The 23,029-nt window shown below is 35.9% G+C and overlaps 1 protein-coding gene across 3 annotated transcripts in view; it reads left to right on the top strand.

Moving 5' to 3' along the window:
* Positions 1–20,807, top strand: part of ctrip (E3 ubiquitin-protein ligase ctrip) — a 146,537-nt gene extending 125,730 nt beyond the window's left edge. For all 3 annotated transcript variants that reach the window (XM_069845838.1, XM_069845841.1, XM_069845842.1), the window contains 7 exons: positions 6,600–6,784; positions 8,548–8,657; positions 9,757–10,009; positions 12,180–12,449; positions 15,017–15,346; positions 17,204–17,534; positions 20,284–20,807. In XM_069845838.1, coding sequence (XP_069701939.1) covers positions 6,600–6,784; positions 8,548–8,657; positions 9,757–10,009; positions 12,180–12,449; positions 15,017–15,346; positions 17,204–17,534; positions 20,284–20,480 — 1,676 coding nt within the window. In that variant the 3' untranslated portion in view covers positions 20,481–20,807. The remainder of the gene's footprint in view (positions 1–6,599; positions 6,785–8,547; positions 8,658–9,756; positions 10,010–12,179; positions 12,450–15,016; positions 15,347–17,203; positions 17,535–20,283) is intronic.
* The last annotated feature ends 2,222 nt before the right edge of the window (positions 20,808–23,029 follow it).

Raw genomic sequence — 23,029 nt, 5'->3', positions numbered from 1 at the left:
ATAAAAATCCTAAGCATGGATTCTGTAAAAGAGGAAATAAAGTTGAGTGTTTTGTTTGTTTCCAATAGCAGGATCTTGATTTTCACATCATTCTCCTTCTTGCTTCCGAGTACAAACTTGTGATATCTTTTTAAACTGTCTCTCTCTTTTGTTAACTTCCGTATATCAGTAGATGTTCTGCATCCAAGATAGAGTTCCATCTTTGCATTCTACATTTACTGGCATTCGATATGCTGAAACAATGCAGATGGTGTGCCAGTCATGGCCTTTGTACATTATAAAGTTTGCTACTGCTTCTTTTTGTTTGTTCTGGCCATTCTCTTTTATACATATGTATGTATCTGATGTTCTTGATTCAGCAATAAAGCCATTATCCTTCCTCCTCCCCAGTATTTTGATACAAGATCATGTTGTTTTTTAATGACGTGATTGACCGAAAATCACTGCTAGCATGTCGGGAGACCATGGAATTTTGGACATTTATGACCATTGTCTTCGAGAAGTTGCAAGTGTACTGGAACATATCACAAAACGTCTGTGGGAACTACCAATCTCTATATAAAAAGTGCCAAATATACAACATTTAGCAAATTCTTCATTATGTTAGATTAATAACACCAATTTTGCTTCATATGCATTTTTTTTTTAATAAATCCATTTATGATTTGAAGGGATGAATATGATATAGTCCTAAGCTAAACAGATAAAATTTTACAGGAGAGCATGTTAAAGGTTTAGAATCCAATGCTGTTAGTTGTGGTATCATAATTTCTTCGGCGTATACTTATGTCATTTGTTGAGTAATTTTTGTAATATTATTTTAATAAGTGCTTCCCCACATATGTGTAAGAAATGAATTCGCACAAAAAACCATTTTTGTTAAAACAGTGTGGCTTGGACTAACCATTTTTGTTAAAAGTGTGGCTTGGACTATCTCATTCTAACCCTTCAATTATTTAGCAAGACAAATGAAATAATAATAAAACGTGAAGTGCATTTCATTCATGAAATTGAAACTAGCCTATAACAAATCAACCTATAACATGTGCTGCCACTATGATCCTCTCTCTGTGTATTAGTAACATGTGGAAATTGCTGCTCCTGGCTTTCTGTGTAGACATGGAGAAAAATGTCTTTCTTCTTTGTGCTTTCATCATTGATGGTAGCAGATGTGTCTGATGTGTTCAAGTGTGATAACAAAGAAAAATTCTGAGACCTAGGTTTCATTAGTAGATGCAATTTGAAGAAGAAGGCTTTATTGTGTTGAGTTCAATTCTGATGTGCAAATATTGCGAATGTCATCTGGAGTATAAACGAAAAGATGTGCTTAATAAACATTGTTTGTCCGAGAAGCACGTGCAAAGGAAAAAACGTTCGTCTGTCCAGTTAAGTGGACCCTGAGGGGAAGTTGCGACATTGGATGAAGCCCTATCTTGCTAATGTTAAATTTACCAAATTCATGAGCTGTTAACTTTGGGACTATTCAAGGTAGCCATTATGAAACTTCTATTGGATATATACTGCTATTGATATGAAGTATATACTGAGTATACTGATATTGATTTTGTTTCATTAGTATATTATTTTTAAAATGAAAAATATACAGTATTTTCTTTATAAAGTTTCAATATAATAATTTTCTATTAACAAAAGTCGCCCTAAATAAGGGTTCAATAGATTGGCCTACTAATCAATTCACAATGGACAATGATTAAAAGCAATTATGTGACAATTTGAAAGAAAAAAAAACATTAAGATAAATGATAAGAAAACATAGGAAATCATTTACATTAAAAGTTTCTTGGGTACAAATGATTACTAATTATAGCTAAGGATGATTTTAAGACCTGAGATCCTATGGCATCAATTGTTGCATCAGAAATTTGATTTGATTTATGCTCGACCCTGCCGAAATGTAGTAATTATACACCTGGTAGCAGTCCTTTAATGCATGTCGTTAAAGTACACCTACTCATTAAAGTACAGGTGTTCAGCCAATGACAAGTCAGCTTTGTACCGTTATAAAACCGCAAGTATCGATTATTCTCGGACATGCAATTGAAAGAGAATTAGCGAAAAGTCACGGAGGCTGGAAATCCAATACTGTCGCAGAAGGTTATGTTTTGTTACTATAATAATTAGCGTTAATTGTAAATAATATTCAAATAAATTCAATTTGTCATCTCGTTTTTCAATGTCTAATTTAATTTCAATGTTATATCAAAGTTAATATTTAGTTTACTCTGTAGGTTCTTATAGGCTATCAAGGTCAATGTGGACATCTGTTCCTCGGAAAAAAATCAAAACTTTCGCGTCTGTACACATCTCACAATTTACGAGGTATTGCTCAAGGTCAGTTAGATACAAATAAAATGAATAATTTCAAGTTAGAAATATGGTCGAGCATAAAAAGTCGTATGAAACTCGCCTATGGTAATTAAGAAGCTCGTATGAAAATTATGAAACTCGCTTGCGCTCATTTCATAAACATCCATACTCGCTTCTTAATTACTATCATTATAGGCTCGTTGCATAATGTACTATTAAAGCTTCTCATGGGATCATGCCACGGGCACCGAACATGAGTCCAAAAACTGTCCTACATCAGAGTATATCTATGCATAAAACTATAAATTTTGGCAGGGACAAAAGTGTTTTGTTTTCAGAGTGGTGTACTAAGTAACATTGTAAATTTTACAATTTTCATTAAAAAAACAGGTTGTGTAAAATCGATATCAGGTAAGAAATTTAGGATTTATAAATGAAATAAAATGAGTAAGGAGAAATCAAAATGGTAACATTATTTACACAATGATGTAGCCTTGTTGGTGAGCCAGAAAGAACTATTACCAGGAGAAAACAGACTAAAAGTAGCTTACCTGCAAACTCACCATATTAAATCACATATCATTGCTTGGATGCAGAAGATGATGGGAACAGTAAGCAGTACAGTTATACATCAGTAAAAGTAAATGGAGTTGATGCTGTAAATCAATCTCAGCAGTGTCAATTGAAATGACGTACAAGCAAAACTAAAGAGAAAAGTTAAATCTGTTAAATGCTGCCACTCATTTGTAAAGGCCACTTTTGTTCGCATATAGAATATTGTTTTACTATTTCCTTTTGCAATACTGTCGGTATTCCACAAATAATACGCGGTCAGACAATTTAAAAACGAGATTGCTCCACTCCTCTCGAGAGTGAATGGAGGGATGCGGATTGCTAGTGAAAGTTGTTAACCTTGAAGGTTCTGCAATGCAGCGGGGCTTAGTTCATCTCACTATTCATCTTAGTTCGTCATAGTGAGTGGTTTCAAGTGGTGTTAACTTGCCGGAATAATGCCTAGTGAAAAGATTGAACAGTGTGTTAATCTCAAATTTCTTGTGAAAGTGGAAAAGTCCCCAATAAAGTGCATTCATTTATTAAAGCAGATGTACAGGAATAATTTAATGTCATGTTCACGAGTGTTCTAGTGGCACAAAAGGTTTAGTGAGGGTCAGGAGAAAGTGGAAGATGATGAACATCCTGGTCGCCATTCATCTTCAAAAACTGATGAAAATGTTCAGAAAATCAGTGAAATTGTTTATCAAGATCGACGTCTGAGTGTGAGAATGATTGCAGATATGGTGGGAATTAAAACAGTGCAGCAAATAAGCTATAGCCAAATCTTTGGAAGAGCAACACGTGGATGCTGCATCAGGACAATGTACCCACACACAATGCCTTTTCAGTGAAGACGTTTCTAGCCAATAAATGCATTCCCGTGCTTGATCATCCTCCATATTCACCAGATTTAGCCCCCTGTGACTTTTTCCTCTTCCCCAGAGTGAAAAGTGTCCTCAAGGAAACCCATTTTCCATCCGCGGAAGAGGTGAAAGCAAAAAATAGCAAAACTACTGAAAGGTTTGGGGGTTGAGCTGCGGCATTGTTATGAACAATGGAAAACACGCATGCAGTGGTGGGGAATACGTTGAAGGGAACAAGAGTTAAATGGCAAGTTTCTGGAAATTAACCACATTTTTTAAAACCAGTCTCGTTTTTAAATTGTCTGACCTTGTATACCAGAATCTCTTTATATATTTGTCAGATTTAAATATCGATTTTCGTAAGTGGCAGAATATTAGTAGAAATAATTACAATACATGTTGCAATTTTACATGAATCTGTGGAAATGAATTACATCTTAAACTGTATAATTTATAAATAAAGACATATCTTATATTTTTAATTATAAAAACTGCCTTATATGTGTGCTATAGAAAGTGAGAGCTTATCTTATTTAGATATACAGTAAATAGATTCATATTTATATACGGTATTTATTTTTAATTGTAGTTTCTAAAGAGTTATTATAAACCGGTTAACATTTTAAAGAATTGAATTGGGGATTGATGCATAAAACATGTGAGAAAATATGTATTCTCTTCATAACGTGCATTTCTTATGTTAGTGTAGACTTCTGTAGATTAATCTTGGTAAGTGATATGTATTTTTCAATTTTGATTGTTGCAGTATAAATCAAATTATCTCAAATGAATAGAAACTATTAACACACACATCATGTAAGATTTTCCTTAGCATCAACAAAATACTGGATAAGTCTCTTAAGTAGATTCTGTATTTCACATTAAGTGATTTGTGATCTAGAAAAGAATGGATGAAATGATTACAAATATGGCCATTGGAAAATAACCATTAAGTGACCTGTAGACATGTTTGTGCAGTTTGTTAAATAATTACTGTGATTAAAATAGAGCGACATGTATGGAGTATTCCTATGCAGAGTAGTTTCACTCCACCACCTACTTAGAACTTACTTACAAGGCTTTTAAGGAACCCTCAGGTTCATTGCTGCCCTCACATAAGCCTGCCATCGGTCCCTATCCTGTGCAACATTAATCCAGTCTCTATCATCATATCCCACCTCCCTCAAATCCATTTTAATATTATCCTCCCATCTATGTCTCAGCCTTCCCAAAGGTCGTTTTCCCTCCATTCCCCCAACTAACACTCTATATGCATTTCTGGATTTGCCCATACATGCTACATGCCCTGCCCATCTCAAACATCTGGATTAATGTTCCTAATTATGTCAGGTGAAGAATACAATGCGTGCAGTTCTGCGTTGTGTAACTTTCTCCATTCTCCTGTAACTTCATCCCTCTTAGCCCCAAATATTTTCCTAAGAACTTTATTCTCAAACACCCTTAATCTCTGTTCCTCTCTCAAAGTGAGAGTCTAAGTTTCACAACCATACAGAACAACTGGTAATATAACTGTTTTATAAATTCTAACTTTCAGATTTTTTGACAGCAGACTAGATGACAAAAGGTTCTCAACCAAATAAAAACACACATTTCCCACATTTATTCTGCGTTTAATTTCCTCCCGAGTGTTATTTATATTTGTTACTGTTGCTCCAAGATATTTGAATTTTTCCACCTCTTCGAAAGATAAATCTCCAATTTTTATATTTCCATTTCGTAGAATAGTCTGGTCACGAGACATAATCATATACTTCGTCTTTTTGGGATTTACTTCCAAACCTATCGCTCTACTTGCTTCAAGTAAAATTTCTGTGTTTTCCCTAATCGTTAGTGGATTTTCTCCTAACATATTCACGTCATCCGCATAGACAGGAAGCTGATGTAACCCATTCAATTCCTCCACCATCTACTACCTAACAAAATCTTCTGGCAGTTAGTGAGTGGCATATCCCTGCAGATGGACAGGTCTGTTCATGCTGAAAAGTTTTAATGAAAACATATGAGACTGAAACATGAATTCATATGTTGCTGAGAACCAATACAACACATAAGTCCTAAACAAAGGTTCACATATTACTGAGGACTGATACAACAAATGCGACCATAACAAGAATTCAGATGTTACAGGCATTGCTGGTGTTCTACACAAATGAAAATTTATAATGGGAGTTGATTACCTATGTTCAAGAACTAGTTGGATGGCATAGGGAGAGATTACTGCAACCAAGGTGATAAGATAAGAGGCTCATTAGTTGAATAGTAGGTTAAATTTCATTCTTAAAGAATACTGGCGATACCTATACTACTATCAGGACTGATGCTCTCCACTCCCTACTACCTTGTTATAAGCTGACGGAACATGTCAACTTGAGACCGGTCTGCATAAGTCTGTGTTGTGAAAATATGCTTGCCTCTAGTGATGAGATAAATCCAGTTTGCAATGCTGTCTAATCATGAATAATGCATTTTATTTTAATAGGTGTATCATAGTCAACCAATCATATCTCTTTTATACCCTATTTTTTATGTAAAAAAGAAGTTGAGGTGAAAAAAGTTATTAAAATTGCGAAATTTGTCATGTAATTGTGTTATTAAACCCTTGATCAGTTTTCATCTGGACCACAACTTTCATTGAATGAAACTTTACTTCTTGTGAGTTCACATACATTGGTTCGTTTCTTGTCCTGAAGAGGGATAAAGATGAGTGCCTCTCCTTTTTGTTTACATCAGAATCAATGAGACGAGGTGAATGAACTATTGAATTTCATGTAGAAGTACTGTTTTTATTATTATGTGTTAAAACTAATACATTTGTATTTTTTTTTACTTTAGAGGGCATTGTTCCGCAGCTGCATTCACCATTGCAGCCCTTTCTTACTCCACAACTTCCAGATACAGTTTCAATTCAGGATGCTTCGTTAGAAGTTCTGTGCCTATTACGTGTGCTTCATGCTTTGAACAGATACTGGGGAACACTGTATCCTGCTGTGGAATACATGCCCATTATTAATCAACAGGTGTGTATTAAAAGTTGCTGTACATACAGTGAAACAAGATGTGCTTAAAATTTACTTGACATAATCACGTGACTTAGCTTATGTATATACACATAAAGTAGAATAAAATGTGACATTTTATTATTTTTATTTAAATTCTTTAAACTTTAAGTCAATTGCACTTCAGTGAAAATTTATTCGAAGCAAATAAGTTTATGTGTGCTTCTATACAACGACATTTTGCAACTGTTTATCCTTATCTAAAATAAATATTCTAAAAAAATTTTTTTTCGATCAACCCTACTGAACGTACAACATACGTTGTTGTTGTTTATTATTATTATTATTATTATTATTATTATTATTATTATTATTATTATTATTATTATTATTATTATGGTTCGTTGGTTGGTTGGTAGCCAATCTCTGGTATCATGGCAATGAAGCCATCAGCCGTCTTGCAGTCCATTATTTTTCTGTGATGTTTAGATGAACAGATAAAGCTTCGCAATTTTCCAGGTGATATTTATCCATGATTAAGTCCTTTCCACATAACACACAATTGGGTGAGATTCTATATAAATGAGCGGCCAAACAATCATGCCCGGTCAGAAGGCGGAAGGCTGCCATTGATGAAATTATTATTATTATTATTATTATTATTATTATTATTATTATTATTATTATTATTATTATTATTATTATATAAAGTCACCTCCATGTTTTAGTCATTGGACTAAAGGGATGGAAGTATATAGAGCAAAATCGGGACTGAATAGTGAATGACTGGCAAGACAGGCCATCAAAATTTTGCAACATGTTTTGTTGTCTTATTCTGGTAGGGGAGAGAGGTGCTAACAATTATACCTCATTGGTCACTACAGTGCGAGAGAAATCTGTCTTTACGACTTTTAAACTGCTTCCTGTGTCATTTACATGCGTAACCAACTACTTCATAATGTTGATACTGATGCTGTTTTGCATAAAATGTTTTAAAATTTCAGTGACTTTTAATGAGCACATTTCTGTGTCAGTGTAAGTTTTGAGTCACTACCACATTATGCCATTTATTGTAGAGAAGTGAGTATAAACAGAAAGGTTCAAATATTCCTTAATACAGAATTAATTTTCATGCCCATGTTTGCAAGATAAGAAATAGGCAGGTTTATTTTCAGATCGACTCTTATAAGTACTTGTGAAGAATTGTGGAATGGTGTAAATCAGCACCATAATTTCGATCTAAGTCCACTGGTTGGTATTCAAAAAAATTCTTTTGTTATTTTTAAAATGTTTATTTATGTATTCTATTGTCTCTTTCCTGCTCCTTCAATGAGATTACTTCATTACCGTCATGATTTCATCATAATCATATTCTACAGTCATCAAATGCTACACATTTATAATCAGTTATTTTGTCAGTTACTAATCAGTTCCATTCATGCTTGAAATCTAAGGAATCCTCTATATTTTCTACAAAATTTAAAAAAAAAAAAAAAAAAAAAAATGGAAATTTCACTTTACATTTTGTTTCAACAGTATTGCAGCTTTGTATGTAACAGTACAGTTACAGCAAAAACGTGGGCTTACTTGTATAAGTTATGTACAAGTTAGTACTTGTATCTCTGATAATAAAACGACATATTAATCAGTTATCTGTAATACTTGAAGTCCCTATCTTAACACTGCCAATCCCTGCTCCCAGCTACATTGTCATCTTTGTTATTAATTGGAAATTATATTGTGTTTAAATGTGCGAAATAATAGAAGAAATGTGTTTGTTTCAGGAGTTCGTGAATAGTAAAGTTGCTGCAAAAGCAAGTAGGCAACTGCAAGATCCCCTTGTTATAATGACGGGTAATCTCCCATCATGGCTTCAACAAATAGCTGCTGTTTGGTTAGTATTTTTTTAATTAGATTTTTAAATGTATAGAATTGGTAATGGCAACTCTTCATTAGTGTATATGTAATACATTTCATAATGTCGACAATCTGACTGTACAGAATCCAAGATTTAGTTTAGACGACAGTGAACATAGGCTGTTCAATCTAGGTGGTTATACCTCCCCTCCCTTCACCAAGCCACTTGGTATATTGTATTTAAGCATAAGTATTGCGAAATATGTTTACAATTTATTAGTGCAATAAAATGTTATTCAAATTCTGTATTTAAGTACTGTAGCTGTATTCCTAGAATGAATGAAGAGCCAAATGTTGTTGCAACTTGAGAGTTTGTTCTGCAGCTGACAACAAACATTCTCATGGGAGCAGATAAAAACGTTATATTTTTTTCTTCCACCATGCTAATAATGTCAAAACAAATGCTTACACAAATTTTGGCAAATCGAGCGCAATTACAAGGACCATCTATAAAGTAAGTTTTCCTGGGGCCGTTTGCAGAAAGAAAACACATTTCATGGAAAGATTTATTGAAACAGATGCAGCAGTATGGTTGAGCTATTTTTCAATATAATCCCCACCACAATTGAGACATTTGTCATACCGAGAGATCAACAGAGAGGTGCAGATGGCTGCCACACACTGGTTCTGATCCCAGGCAGCAGATTTCGTCACAGGGATACAAAAGTTGATCCAACGGTATGACAAATATCTCAAGTCCAGTGGGGAATATGTTGAAAAATAACTCAATTACTGTATCTATTCCAATAAATCTTTGCGTGAAATTGTTTTCTTTCTGTAAATGGCCCCAGAAAAATTTACTTCCTGGACTACCCTCATAATTGCAGTCGAGTGGCCAAAATTTGTATAAGCACTTGTTTTGATATTATTAACATGGTGGAAGAAAAAAAAAAATAAACTTTATCTGCCCCCATGAGAATATTTGCTCTTGAGAGAGAACATTGCATGTAAAAATTTTAAACACAGCAGATGACGTCTGTGAGATAATATTGACTGGCACGAAAACACAATGAAGGTGATAGTGGTAATTTTTACCAACTCTGCAATGTATTAACATTCTTTCATTTCTTTTCCAGTCCTTTCCTCTTTCCGTTCGAAACTCGTCAACTTTTGTTCTACGCAACCTCATTTGACCGTGACCGAGCACTGCAAAGGTTATTAGAATCAACACCTGAGCTAAGTAGTTCAGATTCAACAGAACGAGTGACACCACGCTTGGACAGGCGGAAACGTGTCATCTCTAGAGATGATATTCTTAAACAGGCTGAGCATCTGATGCAGGAATTGGCTACATCTCGAGCTTTGCTTGAAGTTCAGTATCATGATGAGGTACGATATTTAAGTTGTTAAACTTGTTTCGTTTATTAAAGCTTAAAGGGTTATTGTAACAAATACAGTTATAGCTATAGGAATATAGGGTTGTTTCTGATCTCTGATAACGAATTTGATTGACGTCATGTGCGTCAGGAATCACACCGACAGCTGAATTGCGGCGGGAGGTGACAGAACAGTAGTGAGTGTTTTCATAATCAGAGTACACGGTGTGTCACAGTAGCAGTGCCCAAGAAAATCGAGCCTTTTTGGGAGGGATACATAACTCTTTCCGATGCCAAGTACAGTTACGTGAAAATCATAGGAGCCTGCAAAAAACATGGTTTCGTTATTTCCAAGAAAGGCATCTTGTGTGTACCTAATAAGACTGGCAAAGGTCGGATGGGATTAATTCCAGAGTGGAAAAAGCAATCAAATCCACCCCCCGTCACACGTCGCCACACCCCACGAGATGATACAAATTAATTCCATTCGAGCTTTACCAATCTTATTAAGTACACAGAAGATGCCTTTCTTGGAAATAACGAAACCTCGTTTATTGCAAGCGTCTTTTATTTTCACTTAACTGTACTTGGCATCTGGAAGGGTTGTTATGTACCCCTCCCAAAAAGGCTAGATTTTGTTGGGAATTTCTGCTGTGAGTCGCCGTGCACTCTGGCTATGAGATCACTCACTACTGGTCTGTCGCCTCGCACCACAGTTCAGCTGTCGTGTGATTCCTGACGCACATGATGTCATTCAAATTTGTTACCAGAGATCAGAAACAACCCTGTACAAATGGAATTTAGAGCTGTTGGAAATGTGGTCAATTGTGCCTAATTCCTTTTTAAATAAATTTGTAGTGTATTTGAGTTGTAATCAGAATTATTAAATAAGGTCTAGACATAATGAAAGATTATGTTATCAAAATTAGGTTTCTTAATTTTTACCGTGAGTGTCATGTTTATTTATTGAAATCCACAATAAATGTTTCATGCCTAATTTTATGACAAGCAATGACTCGAGTTTATTAGCTTGTTTTTTTAGCAATGGAATTAAACAGAAACTAGCATATGTAATTTATCTATATGAGCCATTCAGAGCAGAAGTGGTGTAAGTCAAAAATGGGTAATAAGGGTTAAAGTAAACATTCTGTAAAATACAGTGCAAAGTAGCAATTAATATTCAATTTATTTAAACTATTAGTAGTCAGTGGATAGGATGAAGAACATATTAAATGCTACTTTGCGCTATATTTTACCCAATTTTGACTTACACCACTTCTGCTCTGAACAGCTCATATAATGCTGTGATATCAGCAGAAAGTATGGCAGTAATAGACGAGCGGATATAGTTGCTCTTAATAAAAAAAAAAAAAAAGAAAAGAAAAAGAAAAGAAAAAAGAAAAAAAAAAAGAAGGCAGTAATATCAGACCCAACTGTACAGTTCGAAAAGGATGTATCTCAAGCATTAGCAGTTGATAAGAAAAACGTCATTTACTGTCCATGCAATTGATTACACATGGAAGGTGAGAAGTTTGCTTTTTGATGCCCGCGGATCGGCGTATAAGTATACTACTGACATTTTAAAACAATATGATATGACGTCCCAAGATATTAAAAATATTTATTATCTTAAAGAAATCCATAGGCATTTTACATAATCATTTATATAATTTTTAAACTTTCTAAATTGCATATTGTATTATGATGCTACCTACTGTATTGATTTTTCTCTCTATTCCATATATATTTATTTTTAAAATTGTTTTCCGGACCTATATGGTCACCTCTTATGACAGGCAGATTTTTATTTTTATTTTTTTTTTTTTAAGTTATGATATTGAAAGTATCTCATCAGTAATATAGAAAAATTGACTTCAAGGCTTGCCAGTCAGGGCACAACAAAAACATGCCTTTCATACATAAAACAGTTTTATGTTGTGAAGTCATTTCAAGATTACATTTCCATCTGTATTAGTTTGACAACAAATTGGACTGTAAGTTTCATTCCCTTGCAAAGGAAACTGTGCTATGAATATTTACTCCCCTTAAAATTGCATTGCCTTCAGCTGCATTTAAATCCATGAGCATGGGATCTAATCTAAGCATGTTAACTGCTAGACCACTTGGAATAGCTGTTCAGGATTTCATGAAACTAAGACACTGTTTTATATATTTGTTGTTAGGTTGGTACTGGGCTTGGCCCAACTCTAGAGTTTTATGCTCTGGTGTCACGGGAGATGCAGCGTGCAGATCTGGAGTTATGGCATGGCGAACGTTCCGTAGTACAAAATACTGGAGCATCAGGAACAGCAACAAGTTACATCCATTCACCTGTCGGCCTTTTCCCTTCACCGCTTGGACGAACAGCCAAGTCAAATCATGTTGCCAAAGTAAAAAGTAAATTTAGATTCCTAGGGAAGTTCATGGCTAAAGCTGTAATGGACTCTCGCATGGTAAGTGTTTGTTCATTGGATTTGATGTCACGATTTATTTCAGGAAACAGAATTGCCAACACACAACTCACGAGAACTGTATCAGTAGTATTATTTAAATTTTTGTACTGCAATATGAATAATCAAAATGTTCGACTCCAAATCATATACAAGTAGGTAGAGAAACATTACGATAGACCTTACTTGTATTGTAATTGACAGACTGCATACCTTTAGGCCCGATGCAGACTAGTGTCATAAAGACGCACATCCAATTATTTTGTTAACGCTGTGTCCCTGTGTCCACCTGTCCACACGTAGCGTCATAATGACGCATTATTCTATGTCGATTTCACTGTCCATACTATAGCCAATAGACGCACGTGTGTACTGAACAACAGTCAACAATGAAGTGCCAGAACGCAGCAGCCAGTGGTGACGCCGCGTTCTGGCAGAACCCGCAACTAGATAATTAACTCTGCGTTACTGCTGTCTGTCTTTACCTGATGCTGCATCCCGGGAACCGCGTGTGTATTGGTCACTTAGAACAATGTACTTTTAAACTGCGCATCAATGGGACGCTGCGTCATAGTGTCCTTTTAACGCTAGTCTGCATCGGGCCTTAGAGATGCACCCTTCAGAGCCATATAACTTTTTCATCAAAAGAAGGATGTTTCAACAATATTGTAGTATAAAGCAGAACAGCCTTGTGGAATTTATTAATACATTGATTTAACTGAAGACAGAGGTTATAAAGAATTTCAGAATTAATCCTTATGAATGAGGTTATGAAAAGTATGTATGTATCCATTCATCTGGCAATGCCTACCCACTTCACTTTATGAGATTCGGGTTCCGCATATTGCGGATAGATGGCAGGACTGTGACCCATTTTTCTAGTTGTACACCACTTTGGCAGGCCACACTGTACATGATTTGTATCTGTGGAGAGTTATGTCGTGTACTAGGGTGAGTATATGTGTAAGTGTTCGTGCAAGTGTAGTGTCTGGAATGAGTGATGATGATAAGATGAGAAAAAGAGAAGGGGAAACCTGGTCCTGGCACGTATTCCTGTCAACTAGCACCAAGGGAGCCGCCAGGCTTAATATCCCCATCCGACGGACAAGTCACTGTCAACAGTGACATATGCCTTCTCTTCATATGCACAGCGGAGAGATTCAGGATTTAACCCAGGCATATTGGTGCACAATCTAGTGATTAGAAGTTGCGCACCGCCATCTCTCCTAGTTCTGAGGTAGATATTTTACATGAAAATTTCTGACCCCACCGGGAATCAAACCCGGGCCGGCTAGTCTGAAGGCAGACACGCTACCACAGAGTTAACTCAGCAGACGGTTATGAAAAAGTAACACACTTCATAAACCTAGTAAGGTTGGCCATACCCTAATCAGCTGACAACTTCTGAACAAGAGAGTTTGTGGTTTGTCACATGGTATGTTCTGTGAAGTGTACATAACTGTGGGGAAAGTTTTCCCTAGGTACAGTACATTCTGTTTTTTTTCCCTGCCATTGTTACTTCCCATTGCTTCATTGTCATATTGTCTTGTCTCTCTCTTGAACTTCGGACATTAAGTTGTTGTTTTCTAATGCCAGGCGTTTGACAATAAAGTCATTTGACCTGTTGCACTCCAATATTTTTCAAAGATATTACATGGTCAGCCACTGAAGCACAGATTTTGAAAATGGCAAGTTGTAGCCAATTTAAGTGAACACCATATTTTAACATTTTGGTGGCTACTTCATTCACACACAATCCCCAGAATGTCTGGAGGACCACACCTGCTGTTGGTCGACGGGTCCATTGGACCTAGCTGGGAGATCTTGTTGATCACCAGCTTTCCCTCCTTAAGCCACTGGAGGACGATTTTAGTGCCATAGCAGGTCAGCACTAGGAACAGAAAAGTAGAAAGAGGAGGAAGGAAAGTGAAATGAACCCCTAGGCCTCGAATGCCCTGATGCCGTCAGGGTCGAAGAAAGTAAGAGTTCAGTCAGAGGACTGGATAGGAAAGGGTAAAGAGGGAATTAGGTATTGGATAGAGGAAAATTATACCAAATTCAGTCAATAACTCATCAAGCTGACCAGTGCTAATTGGTGAGTAGCCCCTCCCTTTAGTTCAGCTCGTAAAATTATGCTTACTAACAGCTGCACCACGGGAAGGTAGGGATGGGACATTGGGTATTTGTCCAGGTTGGTTCCTTAAAGCCTTCAATGGGAAGGATTAATGGCTCTCCCCACTGTATCCAACAGATACCCTTTTGCAGCCAAAGGACATTAAGTACTTACATATCTCGCATTCCTTTAATATCTCTTTAATTTAGCAGGAATATTAAATAAAGAATTATGGTTACAATCTCAGTCATTCTGTCTCTGAATAAACGTTTGGTTTTAAAGGAATGTTAAATAAAGAATTATAGCTACAGTTAATTCATCTTTGAATAGTCTCTATAATTGGAAAGAGATTTTACACAAAAGTGATAGTTAATATAAACATTATACATGTATAAAACAATAAAAATTGATTATGTTTGTTATTTCTGATATTACAATGAGATATTGCGTATTACAGCTGGACTTGCCATTCAGTGTAGTGTTCTATCGATGGCTGCTTGGTCAGGAGTCCACCCTATCACTTCCGGACTTGGCACATGTATGCCCTGAGGTACATCGTACGTTATCCCACCTTCAAGTTGTTCAGCGTCACAAAGAGCAAATTGATAGGGACCCTGACCTGGCTGCTAGTCAACGCAAGGAACAGGCTGAGAAGTTGGATCTGGATGGCTGTCCTATTCAGGACCTGGGTCTTGACTTCACGTTACCTGGGCATTCAAGTATTGAGCTTCGAAAGGGTGGCAAGGATATCACACTCACCATACATAACATAGATCAGTACACAAAGGTAAGTAATTCACAAGTTCTGAAGCTGATTCTTCACTGGAACTTGCACATGAACACATTGAAAAATCATTAGAATTGTATTACTGTCTATTTAGCAGATGCACAAAAAGTTGCATTCATAATAATTTTATGCTCGACCATGCCGAAATGTAGTAATTATAAACTTGGTAGCAGCCCTTTAATGGACATCATTAAAGTACACCTATTCATTAAAGTTCAGGTTTTCCACCAATCAGAAAGCAACATGAAAGCGCAAGTATTGATTATTCTCGGATATGCAATCGAAAGACAACTAGCAAAATGTCACGGAGGCTGGAAATCCAATACTGTTGCAGAAAGTTATGCTCTGTTACTATAATAATTAGCGTTAATTGTAAATAATATTCAAATAAATTCAATTTGTCATCTCGTTTTTCAATGTCTAAATCAATTTCCAGGCTATATCAAGATTAATGTTCATTTTACTCTCTAGATCATATCAAGGTCAATGACATTTGCTCCTAGGAAAAATCAATACTTTCGCGTCTGCGCACATCTCACAATTTAGGAGATATTGCACAAGGTCACTTCCGCTCCCCAGTCAGGTAAGAATAATATGAATACTTATGAATAATTTCAAGTTAGAAATATGGTCGAGCATAAAAAGTCATATGAAACTTGCCTATAATGGTAATTAAGACGCTCGTATGAAAATTATGAAACTCGCGCTCGTTTCATAAACATACTCGCGTCTTAATTACTACCATTATAGGCTCGTTGCATAATGTACTATTATGTTATTTTTATGGTATTATGAATCATTTAGGAATCTTTTAATGGGTGAGACATAACTTTTAGATACATAGTTTTTACTTTACTCATTATTAAGTAAAAAATTTAATCCGTGCCACTGAAACAGCTCATGGAGGGCTGACACCAACCAGCCAGCTGCTGACTCAGCAGAAGTGAACGGTCATCTAACAGAATGGAGGTATCATGTGGTTAGCACGATAATCCTCCCCAGTTTCTGTAATTGGATTTCGCTACCTATTGTAGCTATCTAAATCCTGCATGATACTGGGTGGGCACCAGTTCCACACACTGGCCGAAATTTCATGAGAACATTCCTTCTCCATGAGGACTCAAACCAGCACGTTTATTACATAATACAAGTCTTATGCACGAAGCCTTAATACTACTATGTCAAATATTTAAAAAAATTTGCATATTGTATAAGTTCATACGTCTCAAAACCAAATTATGTAAGGAGCTTGATTTTTTTACTAGCTCTTAATAAAATGATCTTTAAAGTAGATTATTATAATACTCTACACAGCCCTGCAATATATATTTACTATACCCCAACTCTGGCTACTAGCAACAGGCATCTATAATGAACACCAATCAAAATGAATAGACTATAGTGGACTTCATGTTGTTAGCAAACAGCTGGATACATTAAGAAGATGTATTGATTGATAATACTGTATCATTTTCTAAATTTAATTATGTAAAAAAAAATCATTTATCAATCATATATAATATATTCATTCATTCATAGTGTTCTGCCCAAGGGTAGGTCTTTCACTGCAAACCCAGCTTTCTCCAATCTTCCCTGTTTTCTGATTTCCTTTTAATTTCCGCATATGATCCCTGTATCTTAATGTTGTTTATCATCTCATATCTTTTTCTGCTGCGAACTTTTCTTCTGTTCACCATTCCTTCCAGTGCATTCTGCGGTAGGCAATTTCTTCAATATAAAGATGAATAAATTATGTTACAAATTTTTCTTTTTCTAATCCTTCCTTTTTCTCCATTCATGGAACTGCACCAGTAATTAATAATTGTAATTTATATTCTGTTTTTGTTTGTTAAACAGCTGGTGTGCCATTGGTTTCTGATGGAAGGTGTGTCACGTCAGATGGAAGCATTTCGGGAAGGTTTCGAGACCGTCTTTCCATTGTCACAGCTTCAGATGTTCTATCCAGAGGAATTGGAAGCTGTATTCTGTGGAGGTGGAGTGGCAACAGGGGGCAGTGGAAGTGGCTGGGATGTTAAGACTTTGATGGAATGTTGCCGTCCTGATCATGGCTACACGCCTGATTCACGTGCCATACGCTTTCTGTTTGAGATCCTCAGTCTTTACGATCGTGAGGAGCAAAGGCAATTTGTCCAGTTTGTCACTGGTTCGCCTAGACTGCCTGTTGGAGGTTTGTAAACTGCAATTTTTTATTGTTTTGCATGGAATATCCCAACGAATTTTAAGTGGAATTTCTTGTAGATAAATATGATGTTGACTATCATCCTTAATGATCAAATGCAGCAGTTCTCAAACTTTTCTTAATGGACCTTACGACTATTAGAATGGGACTTACCCAAGGCTTGATTTACAATTTCAGAGGCCCGGAGTTTAATTTTCTTTACGAGGCCCCTTATTTTCATATATAACTAGGCCTATCTTATTTTATTTAAATTCTCTCACTTATCTCCTTTCACCATGTGTTTATTTCACAGAGCTTTTCATTAATTCTCTATTTTGGGGGGAAGGATTAAAAATAAAGTGGTCCTGTAAGGTATCAGTGATTATGACAGAGTCAGAGCTGATTGCAATCCCTTGTTTCCTCTAGTGCAGTAATACAGGAGTTTGAAAGGAGTGTACATTCTTTTCTAAATTCTGACTTAGGCTTGTAAAAGAAAATACCTTGGCTCTCCACAATTTAGTAGCTGTGGCGGATTGTTGTCTCTGTATGCCAAAATCTTCATTAGTCTGTGTTAAAACATTCTTAAATTTTTTAAACTGAAGGTGTCTGTGGGTAAAAGTTACTGCTATAGTCCCATCGCTCTAATTTCCGGCCAATCACGTTGCAGGTTGGCTACATTTAAATGTGTGCATCTTGTGATTTGCTGATGAAGATGTTAAGCATTTCCTAAGGCTGGATAAATACTTAATATAATCGCCCGCCATTTTGGCTCTTTCGTTGGCGTTCGCAGAAAGCACACGAGGACATTATTTGACGCTCAATTATTTTAATTACAGTGCGTTTGATTTATTATTATAGCTACGACATGAAATGTTTAACGGTGTGGCAAATAGATCCCTCATCTGGTAGCTCAGCAACGAAAGAACAAAAATAGCGAACGATACTACCTATCTAGACTTTATAGAGCCTTGACTTCCTAAGACGTAAGCAAAGAGGAGGAGTCACGCCGGGAATAACAACGTCGCGACTATAGTAACATATGAATGAACATACTTGCTCATTGATAAACGTTTTTCCTGTTGTTGAATTTCAATAGCTTTCCGTTTTCTTTCATTGGCTCCTAACTCAAATTGGGTTCGAAATTCCATTTTTAATTAGGGACATTCCTATAAAAACACTTTAACATTACCACTACACTAGGCACTTGGTTTAACATTCAATAGAGTGAGAACTGACGATGTTGTTGACTTCGGTTGCTGAATTCATTATTAATTATTTAAATAGGCCCACTGTTAAAATTTGAATAAGCCACCGGCGTAGCTCTGTCGGCTAAGGCGCTTGCCTACCGACCCGGAGTTGCGTTCGGACGCGGGTTCGATTCCCGCTTGGGCTGATTACCTGGTTGGGTTTTTCCGAGGTTTTCCCCAACCGTAAGGCAAATGTCAGGTAATCTATGGCGAATCGTCGGCTCATCTCGCCAAATACCATGTCGCGATCACCAATCCCATCGACGCTAAATAACCTCGTAGTTGGTTGTTCGTTAATTATTTCCAATAGTGTGCGACAAAATTCTGTCCGTTGATTAAAATCCACAGGACGTAACTAATGTACCAGCTACATTTTAAATGCATGGAAATGTAAATCCACGTGTAAGATTCGTGTCACACTTTTGTCAGACATGTGGAATGCTGACAAGCAGAATGCTTGGCACTACGCAATAATGCTTCTCGTACCCTCTCCAATTTTCATATGTTCTCACTGTTCGTGGACATAAGGGCCTTTCTTGCTTTGGGCCAATGCAGTCATTCTGAAGTTTTCCATCCAATTGAGAATTGTTTGCTGTGTTGGGACTTGTCCATTTTTCTCTATGTTGAAATGGTGGCTGAACTCATGTTGCGTCAGAATGGTAGAGTCGTTTTAAAAAAAAATTCCACTGCAAATGCACGATGCTCATTGCTCCAACACTGCATGGTTACTGCAGGCTATGAACTGTTGTACACAACGATACATAAATTGGTGCACTATCTATACGGAAATGCCTATGGCGCAAATTTCAAATTGTCTAATTCTTTCTGCCGCACTTTGTAGAGGAGTCCTCAATGATGACTACAGTTGCAGACATAAATAACTACATAATCAATGAATGAAAATTGTTTCTGTTGGTTATTGCGTTATCATCTTTCTTGCATGATTCATACCTCAATGTAGTAATATCTAATCTATAAAATAGAGCTTGTAAGAAAGAACAAAGCCACTGGCATAGCTCGGTCGGCTAAGGCACTTGCCTGCCGATCCGAAGTTGCGTTCAGGTGCTGGTTCAATTCTCGATTTGACTGATTACCTGGTTGGGTTTTTTCCGAGGTTTTCCCCAACCATAAGGCAAATGTCAGGTAATCTATGGCGAATCCTCGGTCTCATCTCACTATCACCAATTCCATCGACGCTAAATAACCTCGTAGTTGATACAGTGTCGTTAAATAACCAAGTAAAAACAAAAAAGAAAAAGAACAATGCATTACTTTTTCTGTTGCTACTACATTGATGATAAGAATGATTGTAGTTTATGGAGAAGTAGTTGAATGAGAGGAGTAAATTGTAGTACTCTGAAAAAAATCTCCAACATTGTCATTGTCCACCACGAATGCCATTGTAACTCCTCAGGTGTCCAGAATGGGAAGTTGTTGTTCTATTAATTAAGCTAATGATGTACCTTATCATTGTGCATATTTTAATTGCATTTTTTTTATTGTTTTCTTAGGTTTCAAAAGTCTTTCGCCTCCTTTAACTGTTGTCCGAAAAACACTGGAACCAAATATGAATCCTGATGACTTCCTACCCTCTGTGATGACGTGTGTCAACTACCTCAAGCTGCCAGATTACTCATCGCTGGAGGTGATGCGAGCCAAACTTGGCCTTGCTGCTAGGGAAGGTCAACATTCCTTCCATCTATCCTAGTTGCTTAACTCAGTCCCCACTCTGCTGCCCTACTCCATTCCTAGCTCAAACTCGTGTAAGTTCGACATCCTAGTATATTAATGCTCTCATAGACAACTTGAAAATATTTAATTTGAAATAACTGTTACAATTTCCAGTCAGCCAAGATGATAATACCTCAATCCCCCCCCCCCCCACTCGTGTTGGAGGTTATATACCTCCTAATTTTATGAATAATTCTGCTTTGTGCAGAATGAAAAAAGGAAAGGCAACTTATTTCTTTCAAATGGAAATAAGCACACACATAATATCCCACCTATATATAAGGGCATTGATACTTGTATTCCCCTCTAAAGTCAGATGAATTATATCCACTTGCAACCGAAACTTAAAAATCCTGGTCCCTAAGCATCCATGTAAACTCCGATATTAAATATATTGAAGAGGAAGGACAGGAATCTTTGAAATATTGTTGACTATGTTATTTGAAGCTACTAGTTCTGTTAACACATGAGAAAACTTGGATTGTCAAGCTTCTTTTCAGTGTAAACAGTGTAATATTCCAAAGTTCAAAATTTGGAAATACTACTTGGATATGTTATGGAGAAGAATATAATAGTGATGTGGATGCGAAAGACTCCCAATTTTTTGTAACAAAGAGTGAGTGATTCTGCGAAAGTGAAGTGATCATGTGAGAAGTATGACGCTTAATATATTGACCGAAAAAAAAAAGATCATGCTCTGTGTGTACCAGTTTGGATGTGCAAAATGTGCGTGTGTATGTGTGTGTTTGTGAACATATGTCTTGGAGACGGTAAGATAACCTTTCAGAGGGAGGGAGAAGAAACTGCATTTCTTTATTATTTCCTCCAAAATGAGAATGACTTTTAAAATACTTATTGCTAAAGAAAATTTAGCTGAATGTGGAGAATTGGTGAATTTTTCGAAGCAAGAAGTGCTATCAGCTGGAGGAAGAAATATATATATATATGTTAATTTTTTAAACTAGTCTTTCAAGCAAGTTGGGTTTATACTTCTGATTTGCATTCACAATATGATTTCCCCCTCCCACCCTTTTGTATATACATATATATATATAAAAGCCCAGCCAAGTTCGTTTGAAATGTTATCGACATTATATGATATGATAGAATTTCTTGGGAGGGCATCTATTGAAGTATTGTGGAATTTGTAGTGTATTGTTGGAAATATGAGAGGAAAGACCATCTTAACTAAAACGTAAAGAACGCAGTTACAGTATCTTGTATTTTGGCTTTTATTAGATCTGCAAACAATAGAAAATAATTTGTTACAAGTCTCATGGCGAAGAACTGGTAAGAGATGTGTGATTGTTAGTAAAGATACAAACATTGCCGGCATGTAACTGCTCACACTAATAGGCGAAGGGTGGTTTCATTGTTGCTTCTCTGTATTTTCATACAGCAGCATACTCAAGCCACCAGCGGTTAATCTTACACTTAACGACTTTTATTCTTTGGGCACAGATAACACTTGAAATTACTTTTTGTATAATTTACCATTTCCAAAATCTTTATTTTCGTCTTTGTTTTGTTTTAAATATTGAATATGCTTATTACTACATATACACTTATCTACATATTGTAGTTCATTAAAATACATCCATAAATGTTGCGCATTGTGATAAATCCCAGTACATATGGTCGCACGAAATTAGTTTTTCAGACAGACTTGATTATTCACCATGTGGAAGAAAGAATTATGTTTTCCTCTCAGAAAAGTTTAATATTTTATTTTGTGCTTCATGAAGATTGTGTACAGAGATGATGAATGTGGTATTACAGTTAGTCTTGAGTTGTATGTCAAAGTGAACTGTTTAAAAGTTTTATTATTTGGTAAACTAATTTTTGTTGTATAAAACTGTTTTCCAATTCATTCCTCTATATGAAGTATGTAGTACATTAATTTTACTTTTCTGTGGGGATGAATGTTTTGGAGCACAGTAAAAGTCGGTTTATAATTTTTGATCTGCACTGATTGCATAACATGTTCCTTATCCTAGAAGGTGTAATTTTGCATTTGCAACAACCATTTATGACAAAGTCATTTAGCCTCAAATGATATGTTACAGAATTGAATATTTATTTCAGCATCCTTGAAAGATATTTAATCATTTTTAACTTTATTTTGTCTTCAGTTACTGTTTAATCATTTTTAAGACTTGCGAAAATAAATAAATTTTGCTACTTCTATCTACTATCTCATATTTGTACAATGCTAATTGTTGGAATATTTGTGTATAAATGGTTACTGCGCAAATTTATGCCTTTACTTCCAATACTTCATATAGATATAATCTTTCCCTACCACAGTTATAACCATTTACTTATATTGTTTTAACATTATTATCCTTTTCTGCATATTATTTTTACTCTACAGGAGGAAGAGAAGGAAAGCAGAAAACAACAATTGCATCAACATTGAACTTTATTTAATGCGATCCCTTTTTCAATAGGCGTTTAAATATATGTCATTTTCGTAATTAATGAACTCCAAAATTTCAAATTATAATTCATATTCTCATCTTCCAC

This window comes from Periplaneta americana, chromosome 14 (genome assembly GCF_040183065.1).
Source record: "Periplaneta americana isolate PAMFEO1 chromosome 14, P.americana_PAMFEO1_priV1, whole genome shotgun sequence".
NCBI classification, from domain to species: domain Eukaryota; kingdom Metazoa; phylum Arthropoda; class Insecta; order Blattodea; family Blattidae; genus Periplaneta; species Periplaneta americana.
This window is presented reverse-complemented; position numbering and strand designations above follow the sequence as displayed.